Here is an 18471-nt window from a genome sequence, read left to right as displayed (position 1 = left end):
CGGGTCGCTGGCGCTGTAATAACATTGCACTAATTGCTACGCTAATTGTGCCCCCCCCCACCAATTCTCTCATTCTTTGAGCCAATTCACATGCTTCGATCTATTCTGCTAAATCCCCGGTGGCTGATCTGAATGTTCCTGTCTAAGACCTAAAGGTGCCCCGCTGTTACCTGGCTGGTTTCGATTCCAGTTGGTGAAGGAGACGGCATCACCCCCCATCCACTGGAACACCCCTGGGTGGTTGGCATCTTGCAGGCCTGTCCAGAAGTTGCCAGAACGACCGAGGATGAGACTGATGAGAAAAGACTGTTCAAATCTATCAAAGAGAAGCAAAGGAAATGAGGACAATTAACAACTGAAGTTTAAATCATGAGAGGAGAAAGCTCGAGATGAAAAGGATGGGCATCTCAGAACTGTTCTCCAGGTAAAAGTTTGCATCCCTCTTTACAATTGTCCTCTTGTCAGTCAGATGCTGATACAGCGTCTCACCCACCCTCACTCAAATCAAAGGGCAGCTGCAGAAAACGTAATGTAACACCACCTGGTCAAAGGGCCTGACAAGGAATTGTCCACTAACCCCAACTCCCAGACAGTGACAGTGGGAGGGTCAGTGAGGAGTTTAAGCCAACAGAGCTGGGCGTTTTTCTCCTAAAACATCCCTTCCCATGTAAGTGGGACCCATTCGACATTTTAAAGTCATAGTTTGATGAACAATTGCCATCGCAGGAACACTTGGCTTGCACATCTGGAAGATGACATGGGTTATTTTTAAGTTAGAGATATAGCATAGGAGCAGGTGTTTCCAGCCCATGAGCTCACACCACCAAGTTATACCCAGATGACCAATTAGCCTACAAATCCCATACATCTTTGGAGTGTGGCAGGAATTTAGAACACCTGGAGGAAACCTATGCAGACATGGGGCGAACATACAAACTCCTTACAGCGCCAGATTCGGTGGGGTTTATCAGGGTCTCTGGCGCTGTAAAGGGCGTTGCGCTAACCACTACACTAACTGTGCTGTCCCATTTTCCACAGGTTGAAACAATTCCCTCTCACTCTTCTGGGTTGTCCTGGGCAATCCTCATCCCATGGACAAGAGGCTCTGCCTGATGGGAGAGAATAGCGAGAGCCTCTGGTGACCGACATTTCTGAGTCTGGTAAAGCCTCAATTTTGAGAGCCTAACATTTTCCAAGACCCACCATGGCCTTGCTCTAACCATTCTCTTAACCCTTCTACAACCAAGATCCTGTTACTCCTCTGGTTAAGATATCTGGATCATGATATATTTTCAGTGTCCGCTCAATTACCGACATAACCTCGACTGTTTAGGCCTTGATATTTGGAATTACTACCCTAAAGTTCTCTCACTACATGCATCTTGCGCCTTTTAGTTACATTCTAATATCTCCTTGCGTTGCTCTATGTCACTCTTTGGAATATGTAGTGCATTAAAAATGTGATGTGTGCACGTTATTGTGTATTAGTAATGTTATATTAAGGGAAGGATGTAGATGCTTCAGAGAAGGTGCAGAGGAGATTTACCCACATGTGGCCTGGTTGAGAGAACGAGGGGATTTCTCTTTGGAGTGATGAATGAGAAGAGGTGACTTAATAGAGGTACATAAGATTATGAGAGGCTTGGATAGGGTTGACAGCCAACATGTTTCATGGGGCGAAAATAGCAAATACCAGTTGACATCTGTTTAAGGTGAGTGGAGGAAAGTTCAGGGGAGATCTCAAAGATCTGTAATCTGAAGTTTTTTCACTCAGAGTTTTGGGTGCCTGGAATTCTCTGCCGGGGATGGTGGCAATGGCTATAACAATGGAAAAATTCACAAGACCCTTATATAGGCATCTGTAAGGAAAACTGAGGGCTAAGATTCAAGAAGGAATCTTGGGTTATGGGTGTTAGGAAGGGAAGAAAGAGATGTTGTGGAGAAGGTTTATATAGGTCAGCACGACGTTGTGGGCAGAAGGTTCTGTACTGTGCTATAATGTTCTATATATGATCTGGACTCAGGAAACTGAAGTGAAATCTTTCATTTTTATCAAATTAATATTTGGATGGACAGAAAGGAATTGTAATTTTCCCTCCAACATACCTGGTCAACTGGAATCTATTGGTGACCTGCTGCATGTGGAAGCTGTGCTCTGACAAGTCTCAGTGGTAAACCCAGTACAAGGGCCTGACAGCTTCCAACAAGGGGCCAAAGCATTCAGAATGAAAGAGACACCTGGTTTCATTTTTAATAACTACATCTTGAAACTGGAATCAACTGCTGCTCAAAAAGGAGAGCACGTATGCATCAGCGAAGGAGACCCTCAGTATAAGGCACGAATTGTGCTGTTAATTCCACAGGGAACTGCAACTGTTCTTTCATTCCCACACAAAGAAGTCTCAGATTTAGTACCGTGGTGAAACCCAGCCTTGCTGAAATAATGGAACATTCCCTGAGAGAATCTACCCCTCTAAACCTCTGGCCAAATCGCACTGATTCGAGATTCTTTTCAGAGGAATTTTTAAGCCAGAAATGGAAATGGATGGAAAATGTATTTTTAAAATTGATTTGTAAGTATTTCAATATATTTTTAATTAACTTTATTTCTTAAATTAAAGAAATATTACATTACTTTTAATGTCAGTGCAGGAAAGTTTCCCAGTTTTATTAAAATGTGAATCTATCGCATCTCTCCCCACACACCCCACCAACACTATATCAGCAGATCCTGGGGTCTAGTGTCATCCACAGCAGTTCTGGAGAAACACAGCAGGCCAGGGAAGGAAAAAGGCAGTCCAACCTTTTGAAAATAAGGCAGATGCTTCAATGTGGCAGGGGGAGGGGAGGGAAAAATGGGAGGAGAACAGAGCAGTAGCTGATAGGTGCATACAGGTGGGAGGGGAGAAAGAGAAAGGAGCTGGGTGGTGACGGGGGGATGGGTCAGGGGGCTGAGAAGGATGGCTTCCAAAAGGAGAAGGGAAGGGGCTGGGGAGACCTGCTTCCGTTGTGGCCATCTCGACATTGGGGAGACTGGACGCAGACTGGGGGAAATCGCTGCACTGTGTACCTTCACTCTGTCCACTGCAAAAGCAAGGGCCACCCAGTGGCCGACCATACTGACCTGTCTATCTATGACTTCACATCCTGCCAGTTCGAGGCGAAACAAAATTGGAGGAAACGCATCTTATATTCCGCCCCAGCAGAGTCCGACCAGATGGCATCTGTACTGACTTCTCCAATTTCCAGTAACCCCCTCCCCCTCATCCCTATGACTCCTTTCCTCCAGTTCTCCTTCCCTTCTTTCCTCCTATTCGAGAGCATCATTCTCAACCCTCTGCCCCCTCCCCATCTCCTCTCAGTTGCTTTCTCTTCTGCCTCCCACCTGTATCCACCTATCACCTGCTAGCCTACACCTTCCATGCTCCCTATCTTTTTAATTTAGACCTACAGCACGGCAGCAGGCCATTTTGGCCCACCAGTCTTTGCTGCCCAATTTACACCCCATTAATTTACACCCCCAGTATATTTTGAACTGTGTGAGAAAACTGGAGGCCCCGAAGAAAGCCCACGCAGACATGGGATGAACATACACACAGCGCGGGATTTGAACCCCCGGTCCGGTCCCAATCGCTGGCGCCGAAAAGGTGTGGCGCTAACTACTAGGCCAACTGGAGCATCTCCCTGATTTTCGGCACACCTGAAGAAGGGCTCAGGTCGGAAACATCGACTGCCTGTTGCTTTGCTGCGTGACCTGCTGAGTTCCTCCAGGAGTTTTGTGAACTGTCCCCCCACTGACATCACCTCTTGTTTATGGTCTTATGGGACAGAACCTTTGCACTATTGCTGCTTCACCTCCCAAGTGCAAGAAGTAACCAAGATCTCCACAGGTACCCAGCAACATCTCCATTTGGCCCAGGTGAGCAGCCAATGCAGCGGCGATTCAACACAATCCTGCCCATTAGCTAACGAGCTCCAGTGACAGTGATTCACAGAGGGCGACATAGGAAAGGACAGTGTGAATGGGTGTTGTACACTGTCTGACTCATGACTCTTCGGGACATACAGTATAGTAAGATCCAGGCCCCTCTTCCCCAGTCTAAGGTCCCAAATACCTGTTCAGGATGGTCACCAGGGTCGATCTTTGATCTGTGCATTTCTTCAAGCCTTCGTCAAAGGTTACCGTAACCTCACCCACAAAGTAGCACGAAGAGCTATGTAATCTCCAGCCCTGGTGAGGAGGGGAAAGTAGACTTCAGTGAAGATCTCAAAATTAAAAGATGAGGCACCTATTCAGCCATTCAATAACATTGAACATTACAGCACAATGCAGGCCCTTCGGCCCACGATGTTGGGCCCACCTTTATATACCTACTGGAAAAGGAACTAAATCTTCCCAACATCATTACCCTCTATTTTTCTTTCCTCTGCGTGCCTGTCTCTTAAATGCTGCGTGTAGTTCTAGTCTCCAGACTATACTGGCCTTGGAGGCAGTCCAGAGGAGGTTTATCAGGTTGATCCCGGAGAAGAAGGAGGAAAAACTAAATCGACTGGGATTATACTCACTGGAGTTGATAAGAATGAGCGGAGATCTTATAGAAACATAAAATTATGAAAGGGATAGATAAGATAGAGGCAGGAAAATTGTTTTCACCGGTAGGTGAGACCAGAACTCGGGGACACAGCCTCAAGATTCAGAGGAGTAGATTTAAGATGGAGATGAGGAAAAACTGTTTTTTTACCAGAGAGTCGTGAATCTGTGGAATTCTCTGCCCGGGGAAGCGGTTGGGCTACTTCATTAAATATATTTAAGGTTCAGCTAGATTTTTACATTTAAAAAAAAAGAAATGAAGGGATATGGGGAAAAGGCAGGTGGGTGGAGTTGAATCAATGATCTGATCAGCCATGATCTTATTGAATGGTGGGGCAGGTTCGATGGGTCGGATGGCTGACTCCTGATCCTATTTCTTATGTTCGATTGTTCCAGACTCCACCACCACCCCCAGTAATGCATTCCAGGCACCGACCAAATACCCCTGGTGTCTCCCTTAACCTTGACAGGACAGATGGCCAACTCCTGCTCCTACTTCCTGTGTTCTGCCTGCAAGTTTTCTGCCTGACTTCACCTCTCTTCATCATGATAAACTCCTCTCTGGCCCAGAAGGCTGGCACTGGAGTCAGTGAGAAAGGGCAAAGTTGGAATCCAACTAAGTGAGTGAAAACTGGCAAAGGTTCAGTATGTACCACATGGCTCTACTGCGTATTTTGCATTGCAATACCTTTTGTGGGGGAAGTCACATCACTGAGATGCTTTCACAAAAAAAAAACTGAGATGCTTTCACAGTCTTCGCCTGATCAGTGTCACTGCCATTAAAAGCTGTGCTAAGTTGTCACATCTCACAAAAGACTGAAAATCAGCACCAAACTCAATGACAATACACTAAAGTGCACAAGATGCTGCGTGACCTGCTGAGTTTCTCCAGCAGACTCGTCAATTGCATCTGGCTGCAGCATCTGACAACTTTTAAGTGTAACACTAAACCTAATAGGACAAAGTGAGCAGAGAGCAGGCCCAGGAAAGCCAATGTGGGGTGTCTCTACATGGACAAAAGACCGTGGTGTGCAAAGCTAGGAGAGCCTACAGAATTCCTGGACTTTTAGACCAAACCACATGACCAAACACTAATTTTGTTTCACTTGCAAAGTGGGAGGGACAGGAGCCAGAGGTCATGGTACATGTAGGTACCAATGACATAGGGAGAATTAGAGAAGAGGTCCTAAAAAGTGAGTACAGGCAGTTAAGTAGGGAGTTAAAAAGAAGGACCGCAAAGGGGGTAATCTCTGGATTACTCCCTGTGCCACGTGATAGTGTGAATAGAAATAGAATGAGGTGGAGGATTAACACGTGGCTGAAGGGGTGGAGTAAGGGGCAGGGTTTTAAGTTTCTGGATAACTGGGACCTTTTTTGGGGGAGATGTGACCTGTACAGTAAGGACGGGTTACACTTAAATCCCAGGGGGACCAGAATCCTGGCAGAGGTATTTGCTAGGGCTACTCAGGATCCTTTAAACTAGAATGGTTGGGGGGAGGGAACAAAATAGTACAGAGCAGTAAGGAGAAGGTTAGAATGCAAACAATGAAAGTTTTTTTTTTTTTTTTTTTTTTTTTTTTTTTTTTTTTTAAATTTTTTTATTTTTCACACCATAAATCACAATAGCCATGATATACACTTTTTCTTTTCCACACATTTACAGTGACTTTTTCTCCCTCCCCCCTCCCTCCTCCCAAGCCACCCCCCCATCCCTCCCCCCTCTCATCCATTTTAGTTATACAATCTAGGTTGCATTAATTCAGTTAGACAATGTTGTCATTCAACAAAAATACACCAGAAATTCTACTGAGTCCATTTTTTTCTTCTCTTCTCCTTCCATCAACTTAGGTAATGTTTGTTCCCGGTAGGTTTTCGCTATTGTATTTAATGTAAGGCTCCCATACTTGTTCGAATATTTCAATATTATTTCTTAAACTATATGTTATTTTTTCTAATGGAATACATTTATTCATTTCTATATACCATTGTTGTATTTTCAAATTATCTTCCAATTTCCAGGTTGACATAATACATTTTTTTGCTACAGCTAGGGCTATCTTAACAAATCTTTTTTGTGCATCCTCCAAGTCAATTCCAAATTCTTTATTTTTTATGTTACTTAGGAGAAAGATCTCTGGATTCTTTGGTATATTGTTTTCTGTTATTTTATTTAATATCTGATTGAGATCATCCCAAAATTTTTCTACTCTCTCACATGTCCAGATTGCATGAATTGTTGTTCCCCTTTCTTTTTTACATCGAAAACATCTATCAGATACTGTTGGGTCCCATTTATTTAACTTTTGCGGTGTAATGTATAGTCTGTGTAACCAATTATATTGTATCATACGCAGCCTCGTATTTATTGTATTTCTCATCGTTCCAGAGCATAACTTCTCCCATGTTTCCTTTTTTATCTTTATATTTAAATCTTGTTCCCATTTTTGTTTAGTTTTACCATTTGTTTCCTCATTTTCCTTTTCTTGCAGTTTAATATACATATTTTTTATAAATCTTTTGATTAACATTGTATCTGTAATCACATATTCAAGGTTACTTCCCTCTGGTAAACTCAAGTTGCTAACAATGAAAGTTTGTAGTAAGTATTTGAATATGGATGGGCAGGTGATAGAGAAGGGAAATGCTCTGGAAGAAGATGAAGGGCAATTGTCAGGAAAAGTAAATAATGTTGTTCTTAAAGATGAGGGAAAACAGGGATTAAAAAATGGGAAATCCCTGAAATTCATATATTTTAATGCCAGGAGTATTGTAAAAAAGGTGGATGAGCTGAAGGTGTGGATTGATACTTGGAAGTATGATGTGGTAGCGATTAGTGAGACATGGTTGCAGGAGGGATGTGATTGGCAACTGAATATCCCTGGGTTTCGTTGTTTTAGGTGTGATAGAGTCGGAGGGGCAAGAGGAGGTGGGGTTGCATTGCTTGTCAGGGAAAATATTACAGCGGTGCCTAGGAAGGATAGATTAGAGGGCACATCCACGGAGGCTATTTGGGTGGAACTGAGGAGTAGGAAAGGAGAGGTTACACTTGTAGGGGTGTATTATAGACCACCCGGAGGGGACCGAGACCTAGAGGAGCAAAGCTGTAGGGAGATAGTAGATATTTGTGATAAGCACAGGGTTGTAATTATGGGAGATTTTAATTTTCCACATATAGATTGGGAAACACATTCTGTGAAAGGACTGGATGGGTTAGAGTTGGTGAAATGTGTGCAAGATAGTTTTTTACAACAATATGTAGAGGTGCCGACCAGAGAAGGAGCAGTGTTAGATCTACTGTTGGCAAATGGGATGGGTCAAGTGACGGAGGTTAGTGTTGGCGAGCACTTCGGGTCAAGTGATCATAATGCCATCAGCTTCAATGTCATTATGGAAAGAGAGAAATCAGGGCCAAGGATTGAGGTTTTTGATTGGGGAAAAGCTAGATTTGAGGAGATGCGAAAGGACTTGCAGGGTGTGCATTGGGACAATTTGTTTTATGGGCAGGATGTAGTAGAGAGATGGAAGTCTTTTAAAGATCAGATTTTGAGAGTGCAAAAGCTTTATGTTCCTGTTAGGTTAAAAGGAGGGGCAAAAGGTTTGAGAGAGCCGTGGTTTTCAAGGAATATTGGAAACTTGGTTCGAAGAAAAAGGGAGGCGTACATTAGATATAAGAAGCATGGAGTTAAGGAGATGTTTGAAAGATACATTGAATGTAAGAGGAATCTTAAGAGAGGAATTAGGAAAGCTAAAAGAAGGTATGAGAAAACTATGGCAAGCAGGGTGAAAACTAATCCAAAAGAGTTCTACAAATATGTTAATGGTAAGAGGAAAGCTAGAGACAAAATTGGTCCCTTAGAAAATCAGAGTGAAAAACTGTGTGTGGAACCTAGAGAAATGGGGGAGATATTGAACAGTTTCTTTTCTTCGGTATTCACTAAGGAGAAGGATATTGGGAGATGTGGGATAAAAAAAGCAAATTGGGTAAATATGGGGAATATAGAGATTACAAAAGGTGTAGTTTTAAGGCTTTTGAAGAATATAAAGGTGGATAAGTCTCTGGGACCAGACGGGATCTTCCCCAGGACATTGAGAGAAGTGAAGGAGGAAATAGCAGAGGCTCTGGCGGTAATTTTTCAAATGTCATTAGATATGGGGATAGTGCCGGAGGATTGGCGCATTGCGCATGTGGTTCCGTTATTTAAAAAGGGTTCAAGGAGGAAGCCTGGCAACTATCGGCCTGTAAGTTTGACGTCTGTGGTAGGTAAATTAATGGTGAAAATTCTTAGAGATAGTACTTATAAACATCTGGATAGACAGGGTCTGATCAGGAGCACTCAACATGGATTTGTGGGAGGAAGGTCATGTTTGACCAATCTGATTGAATTTTTTGAAGAGGTGACTAGGAATGTGGATGAGGGTAGCGCAGTGGATGTTGTCTATATGGACTTCAGTAAGGCCTTCGATAAGGTACCACATGGAAGGTTGGTTAGGAAGGTGCAGTCTTTGGGTATAAATTTTGAGATAGTCAAATGGATTGAACATTGGCTGAAGGGGAGAGGCCAGAGAGTGGTAGTGGATAATTGTCTGTCAGGTTGGAGGCCGGTGACCACTGGTGTGCCTCAAGGATCTGTATTGGGCCCATTGTTGTTCGTTATATACATTAATGATCTAGATGATGGGGTGGTGAATTGGATTAGTAAATATGCAGACGATACTAAGATAGGTGGAATAGTGGATAATGAAGAAGGTTTTCAAGGATTGCAGAGGGATTTGGGCTGCTTAGAAAAGTGGGCTGAAAAATGGCAGATGGAATTTAATGCTGATAAGTGTGAGGTGCTTCATTTTGGTAAGAAGAATCAGAATAGGACATATGTGGTAAATGGGAGAGCATTGAGGAATACAGAAGAGCAGAAAGATTTAGGAGTGACGGTACATCGTTCCCTGAAGGTAGAAACTCACGTGAATAGGGTGGTGAAGAAGGCTTTTAGTATGCTGGCCTTTATCAATCATTGCATGGAATATAGGAGTTGGGAGGTGATGTTGAGATTGTATAAGACGTTGGTGCGGCCTAATTTGGAGTTCTGTGTGCAGTTCTGGTTGCCTAATTATAGGAAGGATATAAACAGAGTGGAGAGAGTGCAGAGAAGGTTTACCAGAATGTTGCCTGGGTTTAAGCATCTGGAGTATGGGGAGAGATTGGACAGATTGGGTCTTTATTCTTTGGAGCGTAGAAGGTTGAGAGGGGATTTGATAGAAGTATTTAAGATTATGAAAGGGATAGACAGAATGGATGTGGATAGACTATTTCCGTTAAGAGGAGGAAAGTTTAAAACAAGAGGACATGAGTTAAGAATTAAGGGGCAGAGGTTTAGAGGTAACATGAGGGGGAACTTCTTTACTCAGAGAGTGGTAGCTGTGTGGAATGATCTTCCGGGAGAAATAGTGGCGGCGGAGTCAATTGTATTATTTAAGAAAAGGTTGGACAGGTATATGGATGAGAGGAAGATGGAGGGTTATGGGCATTGTGCAGGGAGGTGGGATTAGAAAGGGGTGTTTGGTTCGGTGCGGACTAGAAGGGCCTAATGGCCTGTTTCCGTGCTGTAATTGTTATGTTATGTTAAGGAATAAAAACATAGAGTGGCTTTCAAGATCTCACATTGTTTCAAAACTCTTTGCAACATGATAGAACCATAGAATGCTATAGCACAGAAAACTGGGCATTTGCCCTTCTAGTCTGTGCCGACCATTGTTCAGCTAGTCCCAATAACCTGCTCCCCATTCCATACCCCTCCAGACCTCTCCCATCCAAGTATCTATCCAATTTATTCTTAGAACTCAAAATCGAGTCCGCACCCACCACATCGGATGGCAGCTCGCTCCACACTCCCACCACTCTCTGAGTGAAGAAGTTCCCCTTAAACCTTTCCACTTTCACTCTAAAGGCATATTCTCTTGTATTTATTTCTCCTAATCTCAGTGGAAAGAGCCTACTCACATTTACTCTGTCTATACCCCTCATCATTTCGTAAACCTCTATCAAATCTCCCCTTATTCTTCTTCATTCCAAGGAATAAAGTTCTAACCTGTTTAATCCTTCCCTGTAACTCAACTCCTGAGACCCGGCAACATCCTAGTAAATCTTCCTGTAGCTAGGCGACCAGAACTGCACACAATATTCCAAATTTGGCCTCACCAATATCTTATAGAACTTCAACATACTCAATATTTTGATTTATAAAGGCCAAGATGACAAAAGCTTTTTTTATATCCCTGTCCACCTGCAACACCACCTTCAGGGAACAATGCACCTGTATCCCCAGGTCTCTTTGTTCCTCTGCACTCCTCAGTGCCCTACCATTTACTGAGTACGTCCTTCCTTGATTTGCTCTTCCAAAATGCAATACCTTACACTTATCTGCATTAAACTCCATCATCCATTTTCTGGCCCATTCTCCCAGTTGGTCCAGATCCCTCTTCCTCACTGTCCACAGTGCCTCATATCTTTGTGTCATCAGTAAACTTGATGATCCAATTTACCACATTATCATCCAGATCATTGATATAGTCAACAAACAACAATGGTCCCAATACAGATTCCTGAGGCACACCGCTCAACGTAGGCCTCTGGTCTGAGAAGCAAACATCCACCACCACTCTGTTTTCTCCCACACAGCCAATTTCAAATTCAGTTTACAATTCCTCTATGCCTTAACCTTCTGAATTAACCTCGCATGTAGGACCTTGTTGAGACCTTACTAAAGTCCATGTAGACAACATCCACAGCCTTTCCTTCATCTACCTTCTTGGTAACTTCATCAAAAAACCATACAAGATTCGTTAAACTTGACCTCCCATGCACAAATCCATGCTGCCTGTCCATAATCAGCCCATGGGTGTCTAAATACCTATATATCCTATTTCTCAGAACTCCTTCCAGCAATTTACCTACTACTGACACCAGGCTCACTGGCCTATAGTTACCTGGTTTAATCTGGGAGCCTTAAACAGCGGGACAACAGGAGCCACTCTACAATGCTCTGGCACCTCTCCCATGACTAAGGACACTTTGAATATATCCGTTAGGGCCCCTACAATTTCAACACTTGTCTCTTTCAAAATCCGAGGGAATATCATATTCGCCCCAGGGGATTTGTCTACCTTTATTCACTTGTAAGGCAGAGGTTTAGAGGTAACATGAGGGGGATCTTCTTTACTCAGAGAGTGGTAGCCGTGTGGAATGATCTTCCGGGAGAAATAGTGGCGGCGGAGTCAATAGTATTATTTAAGAAAAGGTTGGACAGGTATATGGATGAGAAGAAGATGGAGGGTTATGGGCATTGTGCAGGGAGGTGGGACTAGAAAGGGGTGTTTGGTTCGGTGCAGACTAGAAGGGCCTAATGGCCTGTTTCCGTGCTGTAATTGTTATGTTATGTTATGTTAATCACCTCCTCCTCCTCAATCACCACATGTTCCATGGCCCTTCTATTTGTTTCCCTTTCATCCGTATGGCACTCTGCCAGTTTCCTGAGTAAATTCTGATGCAAAAAAACTGTTTAAGATCTTCCCCATTACGTGAGGCTCCACATATAGACAACCACTCTGATCCTCAAGGGGATCAATTTTGTCCCTCGTTATTTTCTTACTCTTAATATATTTGTAGAAACCCTTTGGATTTACCTTCACATTTTCTGCCAAAGCCCCCCTCGTGCCTTCTTTTTCCCAAACTGATTTCCTTCTTTATTATTCTCTTACATTTTCTACACTCTGCAAGTTCCTCATTTGCTCCTTGTTGCCTCGACCAGTTCTACACCTCCCTTCTTCTTAATCATATCACCAATATCCTTTGAAAACCAAGTTTCTTTTTGCCTTTTAAATTTGCCTTTAATCCTGGTAGGAATGTGCAAACTTCACACGCACAAAATCTCGCCCTTGAAGGCCTTCCACTTGCCAGACATGTCCTTGCCAGAAAACAGCTTATTCCAATGGACTCTTCCAAGATCTTTTCTCCTTGCCACAAAATTGGGCTTTCTCCAATTTAGCACCTCAATTTGAGAACCTGACCTATCCTTTATCCATAAGTAACTTGAACCTAATGACATTATGGTCACTGGTCCCAAAATGCTCACCACACTGTTTTGGGCACAAAACGTTGGTTACCCCTTACTTCCTATCGAAGCTGCATGACCCACTGAGCTTCTCCAGCACGTTTATTTTTTTAATTTTTTAATTTATACATAACACGGTAACAGGCCTTTTCAGCCCATGAACTCATGCTATCCTTATTACATTGAATTAACCTACAACCCCAGCACATTTTGAAGGGTGGGAGGAAACCAGAGCCCCTGGGGGGATCTTACAAACTCCTTACAGACAGCGCCGGATTTGAACCCTAGTCCCAATCTCTGGTGCTGCAACACTAACAGTACCGCCCCCAAGGTATTGCGCTTGACCCAACATCTGCTGACTTTCTTCTTGAACTCCACTCTGTAAACTACATGATTCTGTGATATCCAGATAAATTTTATAAGGTGCTCATTATTGGCCAGGATCTCCCATCATTACATTTCTTCAATCCAGGCAACATGCTGGTGAATCTCCCTTGCACTCACTCTAGAGCAACCACGTCCATCGTGGGGCAACTCGAACAACACACAATGCTCCAAGTGCAGCCTCACCAAGGAATTGGAAGATTGAGGCATAATGAACGCAAGTTTCTAGTTACAATTGTGGCCAGCATAGAATTAGGTGAAAGGCTTTAAAAATCACTCCATAGTTCCTCAGAACCATTGTTCCCTCTAAACTGTGCATATGAGCGTCCTCACCCACACATTTTGCAACCAGCGCACAGAGGAACTTAATGTGTGCACAAAAGGTGAGTAACCTAAAATAACGTAGTCATTAATAATTATACATTGAAAATAATCTCTGAGCTAACTGTTTCTGTCAACTCGATAGTCGGTTAAACAAGCTGTTCATCATACTTGTATTTTATGAAAACAGGCCAATACAGTTTTATGAACCATGAGAGAGAAGCTGTGCCAAAATTATCTTGAAACAATTTCAAGTTTACATTTGTACAAGCATTCAGTGCGCACAGACTTTTGTCGCAGGAAAAACCGTTACACCACATAAGATTTTTGTGCGAATAATGAGAAGGAACATTGCCAGAGGGTACATATAGGAATGGAAGAAATACGAAGGAAACCTTAGAGCATGATCTCCTTTTCATCAAAATTACAAGAAGAAGGGGAGGATAAAACCATGGTTTCACCCAAATTTTAGGAATGGGGTGCAGACATCCCCATTCAGGACAAGGACCCATTTTATTTACAAAAAAAAACCTTTGATAAATTGTCAAATGTCAGGAATGTTTTCTTGTTCCAGGTAAATCTTGCAGCAAAACACTGATTATTATTTCCCCTCTTCAAATTCACTAGATTCAGCAGATCAAATAACACAGAACAGGGACGGACCCATCGGCCTACATGTCTGTGGCAAACATGATGTCCAAATGAATCTGCATCTGCTGTGGGCAGCTGATAAATATCCCTCCATACTCTTCATATTCATGTATCTGTTTGGAAGCCTTAAATATTACTATTGTATCTGCCCCTACTACTGCCCTGGCATCATGTTCCACACACCCATCATTCTGTGTGTGAAAAGAAAACTTGCCCCGCCCATCTCCTTTAAACTTTCCCACCCTCACCTTAAACAGATGTCCTCATGCATTAGACATTTTTACCCTGGGGAAAAAAGATTCTGCTTTATGATCGCCCCTCAGCCTCCTACACTTCACAGAAAACAATCGAAGTTTGTCCAATCTTTCCCCACAGTTCATACCCTCTGAACCAGACACCTTCCTGGTAAACCTCTTCTGCACCCCTTTCCAAAGCCTCCACCTCCTCCCTGTCATGGGACCACCAGAATTGCATTGCATTGTTGCAACAGGATCTCCTTACTTTTAAACTCAATGCCCCACCAATGAAGCCAAGCGTACCCGCACCTTCTTCAATCCTTATCAAGGGGAGTACTAATCTTCTCTCCTTTCACCACACACCTTCCTTAACCATTCTATTTGTGTGGCCACTTTCAATGAGCAATGGACCTAGATCCTAAAGTCTCTCTGTACATCAATAGTTAAGAGCCCTGCCATTAACTCTATGTTTTCCCCTTACATTCCACCTCCCAAAGTGCAACAATTGGGCGACACAATTGCATAGCGGTTAGCGCAACACCTTTACAGTGCCAGTATTCAGGACCAGGGTTCCAATCTCACCCTGTCTGTAAGGAGTTTGTACTTTCTCCCCGTGTCTGCATGGGTTTTACCCGGTTTCCTCCCACCTTTCAAAAACATACCGGAGGGTTGTAAGCCAATCAGGTAGAATTGGGCCCATGGGCCAAAATGGCCTGTTACTGTGCTGTATGTCTAAATTTAAAAATTCGAATACATTTAAATTTGTATGTCTAAATATGAAATTAAAAAATTTAAAATTCACACTTCTCCAGATAATACTCCATCTGCCACTTCTCTGCCCATTTCTATCACCCATCTACATTGAATTCTTTGATCAAACTCTGCACAGTCCCACCAATTTTTGTGTCATCTGCAAATTTACTCACCCACCCACTTTTTCATCCAAGTCATTTATAAACATATATAATCACAAACAACAGGAGTCCAAACACCAATCCCTGCAGAACACCACAGGACTCCAGCCCAAGTAACTACCTTTCACCACATTCCTCTGTCACCCAAGTGCCAGCCCCGAGAAGACTGTTGAGAACAAATCTCAACTAAAATAATTTTGGATTTAAAAACAAAAATCCCAGAAGTTCCGAATGCCGACAGCACTTGCCCTCGGAACTTGCGGAGTTCAGTAAATCATCCCTTTTCCAGCACGAGAACATTACAAAGGCAATGCATCCTGCCAGCTAGGCTGTTGTCTGGAGGGATTTTGAACACATGATCAATGCATTTGAACCCAAAGTGGTCAAGCAATTGTTTCAGTCACTGCCCAGTGAAATAATTTCACTTCAATGCACATTTCACAGTGAAATATGCACTTTACACTGGGGAAATCGAACTGATCCTCTCAAATGTTTCCAAAGCAATTGAAAACAGACAACTGTATCTCTTAGAGCAGCCACTCTCAACCTTATTTTTTACTGTAGCCCTGATAGGACCCTGCTCAATGTTTATGGGTCCCCTTCCCCATGAAGTAGTCAGGTTTTAGCTTCAGTACTTCTCTCCTACCGATGGCATAAAACACATTTTAGGATTTCAGTCCTTGTCCCCCTCCTTCCCCTCTTAAATTTCCTGTGGCCCCCAGGGTTGGCCATACAGCCCCCCATTGAGAATGGCTACCTTAGAGTGTGGGGGTGGGTTCGACTCCAGTGGGGGGGGGAACCTTTTCTATTCTCAGCAAGGATAAAACTGAATGCTTAGAAGTGTTAACTACTCTTCACAAGCAGTTGAAGAAATTACTGGGTTTGTACATCAGTCATCCTCATGCTTACGGCAAAGTGTCTTCACTGCCATCGCATAAGTATATATCATATAATTATATATTTGTTTATCTATCGTATAATTATATATAAATACATCATATAATCATAATTAAAAACAAATGCATTTGCAACAATCCAGGTGATTCTGTACATTTATGTTGCTTCCTGGGTCTGATTCACTTTTCGTAAGAGAAAAACAAAATGTTCTGCTTATGTGGTGTTTTCACTGTGATATCAGTCCTAACGCAAGAGTGCTTACAAAACTAAATCCCACACTGGAAGTGGGTTTTAAGAGGTGGCTTGAAGACCGAGAGTAGAGTAGAAAGGTTTGAGCTGGGAATTTAATGGGGTGAAAGAGGAGGATAAAATTGGAACAGCACAGAGGTTCCAGTGGGTTGTAGGGCAGGAGAAGATGTCAGGGGCAATGGCACAAAGGAACCTGATTGTTCTTGCCTCTTGGCTCAAGAAGTCATGAACTCACGTTACTAGGCCCCATTGGCAATGTTTAGAGAGCTATAATGTGGCGCTGAGAAAGCAAGTACAGCTCTGTGTCAAAGTTCAGGCACAAACAAATGGTTACTTTGAAAAGGAGCTTGTGTTTGCTGTTTTAAAGAGACAAGGAAAATAGATTGTCAGCAGGTCCTGTGTTCCTCACCCTGGGACCTTCACATGCACACTCTCTTGTCCTCTGATCTGATAGAAATATATTGCCTGAAGGATTAGTGCTAAGTGCTGATGTCAAGGGGATATCACCCCTTGTGTTTCCAACTTCTGTCTAATTGCTTGATCCTGATTTAATTATTTCCTTCCAGTTGAGATTCTAGCCAATTGCATTCTTTTGAGAGCTTGGGAGGCTTTTACCAAATTAAAGGAATTAGGTGCAAGTTGTTGATCTCATTGAGCAGAACCTTCTCAGGCTATATGGCCACCACAGGTTACCTTAATGTGTTGGTGAGCGGTGGAATCTAGGGAGAAATTATGGGAATGTAAGGAGAATAGATTCCAGGGAAAATGAGTGGGTTATAAGCCGGCATGGACAGGGTGAGCTGAAACAGCCTCTCTTGTCATAATGCAATATGGAATGGTTTAGCAAGCCCACATCTGGGAAACTTGTTCACACAGAATTTCATAGAAAGGCAAAATTAACCACTCAGGTTGTTAACTCTTGGAGATGTCAATCTCTGACTTTAAATACAGGAGGCTTTTTGTTTTTAAAATTGACGTACAGCACGATAACAGGCCATTCGGCACACAAGCCTGTGCCACCCAATTAACCACACCCCCAGTACGCCTCAAATGTTGGAAGGAAAACCAGAGCCCCTGGGGAAAACCCATGGAGACATACAGGGAAAATACAAACTCCTTACAGTCAGCATGGGATTTGAACACCAGTCCCGATCACTGACGCTGTAAAGGCACTGCACTAACTGCTACGCCAATCATGTTACTCTCTGTAACAGACAGATGTTCTCGTCACTTCAGCTTACTTGAATTCCCCATAGATTACATTTACTCAGTGACTTCATAAAGGCTTTAGGGCCTTTAGAATGTTTTGTTTATAAATTTGATTCTTGAATGGGGACAAGGAATGGGTTTGGATACTGACAGAGCAATTTTATACCAAGATTAAGGTGGTGCCAAGGGTTTTGAATTTGGCATGCCATATCTGACAAGCTGGCATAGTTTCTTTGATATCTACCTGGTCTCACCACTCAGACCACCACCCCCCCCCCCCAAACTTGATTCTCTGTTCTGCATGGAATCACTAAGCACTACTGATTTTGGACTTGTTAGGAATGGCATCCTTAACTGACCTTTGCACAGCCGAGATTATCCTCCAAGGCATCCTCTTCTTCTGTTGGGAAGTAACCGGGTTTCTTGCAGATGGATGGGAGTGTGAGGTTGCAGGGGCCATCGTTCCAGCGACCCTCCTGGTTCAGAAGAAAGGAGCAGTGCTGAATACCGAGTGTTTACTGAGAAGCACGTACAATGCACAGAAGCAATAGAACATGGGTCACACTCAGATGTACAACTCCACAGACTGACATGCCCGATTAACAGAGTCCGACAAACAGAAGTCAGTAAATAAATCAGCTGTGGATTAAAGGGATTTAACAATAAAATGCAAAGGACCATAAGACAGGAGCAGAATCAGACCATTCAGCCCATCGAGTCTGCTCCGCCATTCAAATTATGGCTGATGTATTTTTCCTTTCAATCCCATTCTCCTGCCTTCTCCCCATAACCCTTGATGCCCTTATGAATCAAGAAACTATCAACCTCTGCTTTAGATAAAACTCAATTTATTGCATGTGGCAACAAATTCCACAGATTTATACCCTCTCCTCATCTCTGTTCTTACAGCATCC

The 18471-nt window shown here is 43.0% G+C and overlaps 1 protein-coding gene and 1 pseudogene across 1 annotated transcript in view; both read right to left on the bottom strand.

The window, feature by feature from the left end:
- The window catches only part of mrc2 (mannose receptor, C-type 2), a 134971-nt gene that overhangs the window by 84843 nt on the left and 31657 nt on the right, over positions 1 to 18471 (bottom strand). Inside the window, exons 8-10 of the mRNA XM_069905084.1 lie at positions 17917 to 18033; positions 4116 to 4231; positions 171 to 316 (exon numbers count right to left, since the gene is read on the bottom strand). Coding sequence (XP_069761185.1) covers positions 171 to 316; positions 4116 to 4231; positions 17917 to 18033 — 379 coding nt within the window. The remainder of the gene's footprint in view (positions 1 to 170; positions 317 to 4115; positions 4232 to 17916; positions 18034 to 18471) is intronic.
- LOC138747823 (U6atac minor spliceosomal RNA) lies at positions 14584 to 14651 on the bottom strand (annotated as a pseudogene).

Source organism: Narcine bancroftii, chromosome 12 (assembly GCF_036971445.1).
Source record: "Narcine bancroftii isolate sNarBan1 chromosome 12, sNarBan1.hap1, whole genome shotgun sequence".
NCBI lineage: Eukaryota > Metazoa > Chordata > Chondrichthyes > Torpediniformes > Narcinidae > Narcine > Narcine bancroftii.
This window is presented reverse-complemented; position numbering and strand designations above follow the sequence as displayed.